The sequence below is a fragment of the Sapajus apella genome, unplaced genomic scaffold (genome assembly GCF_009761245.1).
Source record: "Sapajus apella isolate SASKATOON/1434 unplaced genomic scaffold, GSC_monkey_1.0 scaffold23, whole genome shotgun sequence".
Lineage (NCBI taxonomy): Eukaryota > Metazoa > Chordata > Mammalia > Primates > Cebidae > Sapajus > Sapajus apella.
The window spans coordinates 33,454,095-33,464,563 of NW_022436963.1; the positions used below are offsets into that span (position 1 = coordinate 33,454,095).

The 10,469-nt window shown below is 36.2% G+C and overlaps 1 protein-coding gene across 4 annotated transcripts in view; it reads left to right on the forward strand.

Annotated features, from left to right (window-relative positions):
• GRM7 (glutamate metabotropic receptor 7) overlaps positions 1-10,469 on the forward strand; it is an 878,927-nt gene that overhangs the window by 530,834 nt on the left and 337,624 nt on the right. For all 4 annotated transcript variants that reach the window (XM_032289679.1, XM_032289680.1, XM_032289681.1 and 1 more), the window contains exon 5: positions 3,672-3,812. In XM_032289679.1, coding sequence (XP_032145570.1) covers positions 3,672-3,812 — 141 coding nt within the window. The remainder of the gene's footprint in view (positions 1-3,671; positions 3,813-10,469) is intronic.

Sequence of the window (10,469 nt, forward strand, 5' to 3'; positions counted from 1 at the left end):
CTAAATTTAAACCACTGCTATAGGTCATATTATAGAAATATAAAAGGGCATGACACAACAATGTAGGGTTTAAAAATAGTTATAACATTACCACCAAGTCAAGAATGCTAGCAGAATGATAGATGCCCCTACACCTTGTTCTTGTCCGTCATATGTCTTTCCTCTCTTGTACCACCAGAAATAATCTATTTTTTTAAGAATATCCTACTTTCACTGCAATATTTTTATTGTTTTTCCTTCGTAGTTGAACCACGTATGACTGCCTCATTAAATGATGTGTCTTAGTTCTGCCCCATTTTGAACTTTATGTGACATAAATGATAATGAATGCATTCTTTTGTTCCTGGTGTGCACATTTGTTATGAGATTCATACACGTTTTTGTGAACAGCATTTTTTTCTGTGTATTTCATAGACATTTGTATTGTTTCAGATTTTAGTTATTGCAGGTGTTACCACACTGTACTTTCTTGAATGTATATTGTGGTGCATGTGTGTAAACTTTCCCTAGTTCATGTACCTAGCAGTAGAATGGCTGGTCTTTAAAGTATGCATATTAACAGTGTTAATAGATAATGCTGACCTATTTCCAAAATTTTATACTAACAGGGAATTCCCTGTTTCTCACCCTAATCAATGCCTCTCCCTTGTATCTTCTCTCTTCTTTCCTCTCCTCTCCCCTTTCCTACATCACCTCTTTTCCCTTTTCTCTTTCTCTTCTCTCTTCTCTCTCTCTCCCTGCTGTCCTTTCCTTTTTTCTTTTTATTAATTGCTTCATTTACTGATTCCATTAGTGTCATATGCCTATGATGTGCTAGGAGCTTTATTTTTCTGAATCATTGGGCCATTCTTCCTAAGAAGGAAGCAGACTCTCTGTTTATAGGCTGGTGAAATGAAGCCTTGGGTGCCCCCTGGCACCTAGACCAACAGGGATGTTCTAGTTTCCAATACATGACTAGTGTTGAGAAGGCAGCCATTAAGAATCCTGGTCATTTTCTGATATTGATGGGCCCCAAGAAGCGCCATCAATATCTGTCAGCTCCCATCACCCTGGCAGAGCAGGCAGCTGTGTCCTCTGACCCCCTGTTGACATTCCGACAGGTTTCCCTTCATACTGCACACTTAAAAGAGCCTTTTCTCTCTCTCACCTGGAAAGGTCACCTCCCAAACATGCCTCCTGGGATGAATTATGTTTCTATTGATTTGTACTCTTTTGTCTCAACCACAAATTTCATGGAGTGTTTGAGGGCAGCAACCCAGTTAAAAGAGGAAAGAACCAGATTGGTATGGCCTTAACACCAGCTAAATTCCATTTCATTTTCTCTTTGTTGTTCTAAGTTTAGTTTCAAGATTACAGGAATATTGCTCAACATGTAACCAATGGGGCATGTGCTTCAGAAGCACCTGGAAGTTAATTTTTGAAATTAAAATTTGTCTAATATAAGGAGCAATTTCATACTAAAAATACCATCTGCCCCATATAAAAGAATGAGCTTCTTCCTTTAACCTGACTCTGATTCTGTTTCCAGTGAACTAAAGCTCTAGTCTTGGTGCCTTGGTTTACATTTAAATACTCTGACAATTTAATAGTAATGGGATATGTGCTCGGATGACTTTTCTTTTTGGCTCTAACAGGAAGTTTGGAAGAAAATCTCAATTCAGTATGACACACACACACACACGCACATATATTAATAGTTAGTCTAATTTCTGCTTCTACCCCTGATTTTCCCTCTGTTCCACCTTAGTAACTGTATATCTTGTATTGGACAGCCTGTTTCTAAAACAAGGTAGGTAGAATCTTTAGGCTGCAGAAACTGTAATGAATGACAAGCCAAGAGTGATGTCTTGGTAACTTCAGCCAAAGGGAAAACTTTAAAGCATTCTGTATCAGAAGCTCTATAGCCATTAATAAAGAAGAGGGATGGTGTGTGCCTAACCCAGAGAGCTGCCAAGTACATTCCAAGGCATTGTAAATACATGGCTACAACAAGATCTCTCTTAAAAACTTAAGTCTCTCATGGATAATTTTATTCTTTGTGAATGAAATTGAACATAGGTAAACTTCAAGACTTAATTTATTTTTTGCCCTAGCTAGAAGAATAAATACTCTTAGATACTAAAAGAATCTGACTCAGCTAAGAAGAGGCACGTCAGCAAGAAGTAACTTAATAGAATAATATCCATTTGACCTCTGCTTCTGCTTCTTTGAATTATTTCAAGAGGAGCTCCATTTTCTGAAATTGGCTTTGGCTCAGGGATGTCTGATTGTGTAGTGGGTTTTACCATTTTGATGGACTTATTCATTTCAAAACCTGAACACATGATGGTTTTGCTCTTCTTACAACTGCTCTTGTAAGAACTGTTGCTGATACAGTAAGTTGGCGACAGGGCATGTAGCAGAGAAAGAGAAGTGGTTTGGTAAGTGGACCAGAGAAGAGCTTTATAACAGTAGTTCTCAGCCTTTGGTAGCTAAGGGAATCTGCTAGGGAATTTGAGAGAAAAAAAAAGTCTCAGATACTGCCTATCTCAATGAGCCTGGACTCTGCATTCTTTATCAGATCTCTAAATGATTGCAATGCCCGCCAAGATGTGAGACTCACTGCCCTATAGCATGGGTGTCAGAAACCAGGTTCTGGAATTAGACAGATGTGGGTTGAAATTCTTCTCTAAGCCTTCATTTCTAACTTTAGAGTGTGAACCTGAGACAACCTACTTTCTATGTTTGATGTGATGTTTCATGAGAAAATGTACATAAAATATTTCTTATTTTTGTAATTGTAACAATTATTCAATTTTATGGCCTTACAGATAAGGGAAAACTTTGAATAATTTAAGTAATCTGGAAGTAAGTTCATTTTCTTTCCCTCTGGTTCTTGCTCATAGAACTCAACTTTGTAAGTTTCCAAAATCTTTCCATTGCCACAAACAAGATACTGTAGGGAAAGGAGATGGTGTAATCTTCATTGTTGCAGATGGATAAAAGGAAAATTGGATAGGTTAAGTGTGTACCTGCTCATGTTTCCATGATTGAGTGAGATTGATAGATTTGGGATTTGAGCATAGGCCTTGGGACACTGAATCTAATCTCTTTTTCCACTCTGTCTCTTGCAAGGTCTTATGACCTCATAGGAACATTTAAAGTTACGCTGTCCTAAAGTGGAAGCCAGAGAGTTTCCTGGGGCTTGGCCTCCTCATTCCTGCTCATCTGGACCCTCTTTGTACTTAGGATTGAGGTTTATATTGGGCTCAGTTCACCTACAGTCTCTTCAAAAACTTTTTCTTCATATTTGACCAGAAAGTCAATTATATAATGGAATATTGCTAAGCGAAAGAAGGTTCTTAACATAATATGGATCAGGAGCTGACATGGTCAGGATGCAGAGTGAGGCATAATGGTTGACCTTAGGCATGTTACTATTTCTTATAACCATCTGTTTTCTCATCTACAAATGAATATTATATTAGTAACTACCTACCTGTCAGATTGAACTAGAAATTTAATCATAGATTAATGCAGTTAGAATATTTTTCCTTCTTCTGTCAATTTTTTTTGACACACAAGAGTATCCAGTCCACTAAAACAAAGAAAAAAAAATCACTTTTATTTTTATTCCTGAATGTGCCAGCAGTGCCCTGCAAGCACTGATCTTTTAATTTAACTCTGTTTAGGGTTTGATGCCTACTTTACGTCCCGCACACTTGAAAACAACAGAAGAAATGTATGGTTTGCCGAATACTGGGAGGAAAACTTCAACTGCAAGTTGACGATTAGTGGGTCAAAAAAAGAAGACACAGATCGCAAATGCACAGGTAATTTAATTCTCATTGTCCTTCTCCTATTACTCTACTTGGCTAGCATGAAATGCCTGCATAGTTGACAGAAGGAAGCTTGGCTGGAGACAAATTGAAAAAGTAAATTAAATTTTACTAGATTATTCAGAAAATGGAACAGGAGCATACATCTTGCAGGACAAAAGAAGGACAGATAAGAATGTATTCTTTTCTGCCTGTCTGTCTAGCAGTAATTGACATATTCAGTGATTCTTTGAATTCAGAAGGGGTCATGTTGCTTTGAATGCTCTCATTCATAAATATTAGTTCACGTTCCAGCGAGGGGTATGAAGTCTTTGTCACATAGACAAAAATCTCTAACAAATCCCATGCCATTGCTGGATTTAACTGTTACCATGGACAGTGTACTTAATTAAAGAAACAGAGTGATTGGGTTTAGAATAATGAGAATTCCAAATAATTTTTGCAACGTCTAAGTAAATGAGTTACCTGCTATTTAAAATATTCACAGCTCCTTATATGTAACCTTTCAAGTGAAAATATTTGTGTTTAAGTTAGAAGAAAAATCACGTGCTCATTCGTTTATTCACTCACAAATATTTACTGGATGACTGACTCCTTTCTCCTATGTACTGTGCCAGGCACTGGTGGTCTGGTGGTGAGCAAAGTGAGAGCTCTGCTTCTATGTTGCTCAGAGTCTGGTGAAAGGAATTTGACTTTATTCCAGTGATATCCCAAACAAATTCATAATTATAAACTGCAGTCCATGTTATGAGTGTTATGAGGGTATATAACTAAGGAATTTTACTCATGTTGAAGGTAGAAGCTGTCTCAAAAGACCCTTTTGAGAGAATGATACCTGAGTCAAGAAAAAAATGAAGGAATAGGCATTGGCTTGTCAGGGAAGGAAAAGAAGTTAGATAATTCTGATTAAACATGGTAAATGGCTTGCAGTAGGAGGAATTTTTATGCTTCTGAGGATGTGAAAAACAGAAAAAAACATGACCGAAGTACACAGTTAGAGAGAATGTACTAGCCAAGGCTGCAGATGTAGAGAGATAGTCAGGAACTAAGTCGTTTTAGGATGTATGTAGGCTGTGGCTTTTATCCTAAGAGTAGTGGCAACCATGAAAGAGTGTTACACAGAGTATGGCGTGATCTACCTTCTTATCAACTAGACCTCTTTAAATAGCATTTAAGATTTGTAATGATGACTTATAGGTATAATAAGGTAACTGGGCTGAAATGTTTTATGTATGATCAAGAAAGATACATACATTCATGTGGGACATGCTTTCTGCCTCTGGTCCGTCTTTGCATTGTAGCTGTTTGAATACCCGTCACCCACACGTTGTAGATTAATCCACTCAACAAGCATCTATTAATCAGGTAATGCATGGTATTAGGAACACCATGAAATCTATGAGGATACTTAAATGTAGTCTCAATGAGGTTTCCAAGAAACAGGAGCAATACATAAGATATGACCAGAAACATGAATAAAAATAATGGTACAAAATCAATATGATACATATATTAAAGATATCATTCAGTTAACTGGAATGTCAAATTAACCATGTTTTCCAGATCATGCTGTATAGCAATAGTTCAGAGTTATGGTCCTTAGAATAGTGGAGGAAAAGGGAAAATATTAATTTAATGTTGAATAGACCTGGGTGACACAAAGCTTTCAAGTAGAAAACTGCAAAAATTAGTTTGACATCTGGATAATTTGTCTATATGACAGGAGTTACATTCACGTGTACCAGAAGTATGTAGATGATTGATGGCAGTTTTCCTGGGTTCTTTCTGACATTTCGTTTCCTGTAGAGTGTCTGGAAGGTGGAATCGATAGATGGATGTTAGAATTGTCCCAATCTGAGAACATACCCCTGACTTTTATGAGTTTTAACACAGGCTGTTTCATATGGAGCCATGTTTTAGGGTTGATCATTGAGAATTTGGGTTTATACAAACTAGTAAGGTCATTATGCAAACCTCTACCTTACAAAAATGGAAATGGAAGTGTTTGTGTCTTCCTAACTAACATGCTTCCTCCATGTGGATATTTATAATCATTCACTAAATTACCGTTGGCCCCAAATTATTTGTCTGTTCTCCCCTTTCTTCTTTCCTCCTCATTACCTTCTTGGTGATGAGCTCTGCCATACGGAATGGAGTTAGATACTGTTATCATCACTGTATCTCTTACTTTTCCACCTATTGGTATGGTGGTCATGTTTTGTTTTTCTTGTCCTTCCTTTTTCCAAATCCAACCATATGTATATCATTCTTTGATAGTGTTCCAAAAAATACTGTTTAAAAAATCATTGCATTTATGTATACTTCAATTTGGAAGTGAAGAATCAGAGGGACAGGTAACCTGGTTACGCGCTTTGGTAACTGGATTTTAAGACACCAGAACAGTCACGTTAGAAAAGGCAATCAGATGAGGAGGCTAGTAGTTTGGCACTGAAGATCTGCACCGTGAAGACAATGAATGTTTTGATCTGAGGACTGCAGAACATAGCTCCATTCACAGAGCTCTCTCTGGGACTTGGCTCTGCTAAAGAATAAGGAAGTCTTACTAATACAACATTCATTCTTAAGATGTGAACACAACTTAAAATGTAAACCTTTTTTTTTTCTTTTGGGCTGGGTAGCCTCCTTAGCCATACCAAACTACAATTGTTATATATTAGCTATAAGTAGACCAGCACTGAATCAGCCATTTGACAAATTTTAAAGATGAGAAATGTGACACATACTATTTGGAGAGAGTAAATTCCTGAGGTCAGAGTATAACAATGAGTTCTAAAATCACAAGAAAATGCAAAGTCATGAGAGGAATAATAATTATTGAAAAATATTCATTAAAAATATGAGATAAGCTGTTCATACATCATAATTTTACTTGGGGCTAGATGCGAATGAATTATTATAGAAAAGGACCTGGAAAACTATGTAATCTTTATTTCTATAAAGTATCCATGTTCGCACTTAAAGTTTCCTCCAAGCAAGGGATTTTATCACATTCTTTAGTATTTCAAGAACATCCCCAATTTCCTTGATACTGAATCCCAGAGTGTGCCAGCCCGAGAGCTAGACATTCTTCCTCTTACCTTCCTTCTGAGTAGCCTAATAACCGCTGATGTAGATCGAGCATTGGCAGTGAGCCATCCTACTCATGGGATATGTTGGCTGTCATCACAGTGTGAAATGCAGTTCAGCAAGTATATGGTTGTCCAAGCTGTCACAGAAAACACGACCTCCATTTGACAGTCACTAATACCATTCATGCTACTTTGTGGAAGAGCTACATTTTCTCATGGAGACAGTGCTAGCTATACACACAGTCATCTCTTCTAGAGAGTTTGCCACATACCATTTGTCATTTGCAAGCAGAAATATTAGATGTGATTTTTTTTTCTGGGTTGTATTTATGTTCCCCTACCCACAGCCCACCAGCTAAGTGTGTCCACCCTTGAGACTTGCCAGGGTGCTGCTGGCACAAAGATCAGTTTAGAGTATGACCTCTTTGAGAATAACATGTTTCTATGGAGATACTAATGGTCAAGGAAAGCAGGAACATTACACAAATGAAGTGACATTTCTGAAAAAAGAGATTGAGGCCACCTTGGAGTAAGAAAAATCATTATACCACAGTGGTTAAGAAACCATAGGTTTTGTAATAGAAAAGACCTCGCTTCTGTTCTAAGGACATCCATGACCTCTCATGCCTGTGAGTGCTTGGATAACGTCTCTTTTTTTAACCTCTCAAAGCCATTTTTTAATCTTTGAAATGAGAATAGCAAACTTTACATTCGAAATTGTTGAGTGGATTAAATAATTTATATAAAGGGTCTGAAATTTTTTTAGCACACAGTAATAGCTAACAATGGAAATTGCTTTCTGCTGTTCTGAGCTGAATTCAGTGGCCTGTGAGGAATTCATGAAGATCCTCTCATCTGTCACTCCGTAGAGATCAGGATGTTTATCAACTCCAATAAGAAAACAAATACATACGTATAGACAAGAATGTTTACTGGGGTGCACATTATAGGGTGAGGTATTGAGTATCAAAAAGTTTGCAGATAGGCATCATACAATGTTATGCTATGAGTGAAACATGAAGCTCAAGGCTTAAGGAATTTTAGTGCTGTAACACAGAGTGGGTGCCCAAGGTTCAATGACACTAGGACACAAACTCTGCATTATAGAAAGTGTTATATTCCAAAGTTTCCTCATTTTCTTCTGATGAGCTGTATCCTTACATAGATAATGGCATTTATAAGATTTTAACACTCAACCTATCTTATCGCAAAGTTTACTCATTTTCTGAGAAGATTTATCCTTACACAGCTAATAGCATAGAATATCTTAGCTCCCAAATGCATTCTTTAAGCTCAGAAGAAGCTTCTGAGAACATGAATATGTTTGCCTCTGACTGGGCAACATCTTATGACGTATCAATCATAACTCATGACTGAGCCAGAACATTTGTCTAACTAATATCATTGTTGTCTGAAATGCCACTTGAATACTGATTTATTAGAGTTACCTCCTTGCTGAAAAGTAGGAACTCACCATTTACAAACCCATCATCTAATGATGGGACAATTTAACGTTCAGAGATTTGTTTTCCTTTTGAGATGACAGAAGGTGAATGAAATGGTGACTTTTTTTGTAACAATCCTTCATGTTTCATTGCTAGGGCTTTCAAGCCACACAAGAAGCAAATTCAGTTTTGATTTGTGTCCGTAATCAACCCCTGTTTACTGTTGAAAGATACCAAGGGCTAAAGAGTGTACTCTGATAAATGTCTACAGTTTGGAAGTGCAGTATTCTTAAGCTGTGTTTTTCTTTACACCTCACTTCTCGGAGCTAATAGTTTAAGTTCTCGTTTTCAGTGGAGCTAAAAACAAGCCTGTTGATAAACACTGTTAATGAATAAGCCATGTATTTCTTATCATTTCTTTTCACCAGGACCCAGGCTCATTAGAGCCTATATAATTCGTTAACAAGACTATCAAGACAAAGGAATTACACTTAAAGTCAAGTGCTCAGAATATATGTGCAGAAATAATTGATGATTATACTCATTAGTTTTTATACTCAGTCATTTTATTATTCTATTTTGAATTGACCTTTAATTGTCACATAGGCGTTTTATTGCTAATTTACTTAGCATGATTGAAAAATCCACAACAAAATGTCTAACCGTTTGGTACTCTAGACTTTTTGAAACCTTTTTGATGAGAAGCAATGCCAAACGCATTTTTACACCTTTGTGCTTTCTTAAACAGAGGCTTGTCAGAGACTAATTATGATTTAATCTCTGGGAGTATGCATTATAGGAATATGTGTTAATATGGCCCTTTGTTAAATTTTTTATTCTAGTACTCATCTCTAAATATCAGAGTCTTGGTTGACATCTCTCTTACTGCCATTACCCTTAAATCTTCCCCTACATACCTCCATAAATTGCTGGTTTCTAATTGTGGGAACTGGAAATGTGACAAATTATTAAGAATTTTTGCTTGTTAATTCATTTATTTAAAAATGAATGCTAAATAAATACTAAATCCTCATAGAAAGGCTAATGTATATAACTTTGTGGATTTAGTAAGATATTCTACAGCAAATGTTTGGGTAAGTTTGCTAATAACACTTAGATACATGGAATACCAAGTAACATAGGATTCTTCAAATTAAAATGGTCTGAATGTCACATCTAAAATCCCCATTGTTTTTGGAAAACCTCTTTAAATGCTTTTTGGAACATAAGATATTGAATAAAAATTCCATGCCCATAAAAGGTGATTATATTTCTAGACTTTAGCTTTTCATAAATAATTGTTAAAAATAGACTTTATTGTAATATTAAATCATATTAAATATCATGCTAGCTCTATGGCTTTGCTTTTAAGTCACTTAAATATGAAAGTTTATCTTCTTGTGTTATTTAAAAATCAATAAAATTTTTTAAAGGCATTTAACAACAAAAATTTAACCTCTTTGCAAGGGAAACATATCGCCACCTATGTTAATTGTCAATTCTTCCACTGGATATGTCTAGGAGAAAATAGCAAGATGATCAGACAATTCTTAATTCTGAGAGCAATAATTAGCATAGCCTTCTGTATGGTTGTGTATTGTAATAGATACAAATCTCAGGTCATAATATTACAGGTCCAAAAAATTGAACTTTTTGTTGTTTTCTATAATTTCACTTTGTTTTTCAAATATCCATTCCAATATTTATTAGAAATGTAATCAATCTTTTTAAAATTCTTTATCTTACATAGTCTGCAAGCCTGGATCTTAGTTACAAAGAGATTTTTTTTAAAGCCCATGGCATGAACATTTTCTATGAGGCTTTGCTCTGAGCCTTTGGCATGCATGATTTTTCATTGGCCATGAATCCATCTCCAGGAATGCATCTTGTCCATTCCTGCCCTTAGTAGTGAAGATGTGAAGGTTACTGTATCATGGATTCTTGGTCCCGACCTCAGAGCCTCTCCAGGTACAGCTAAGGTTTTGATGACCTCTAGGTCCTTCCTATGACCAAGGTTGCTGGAGGTCCTGGAGCCTAGGAGCTCTTCAGTTTTTTGTTTTTTTAAAGGAGTAAAATACTTTTTTACTTTTTTTTTTTTTTCTTTTTTTTTTTTTTTT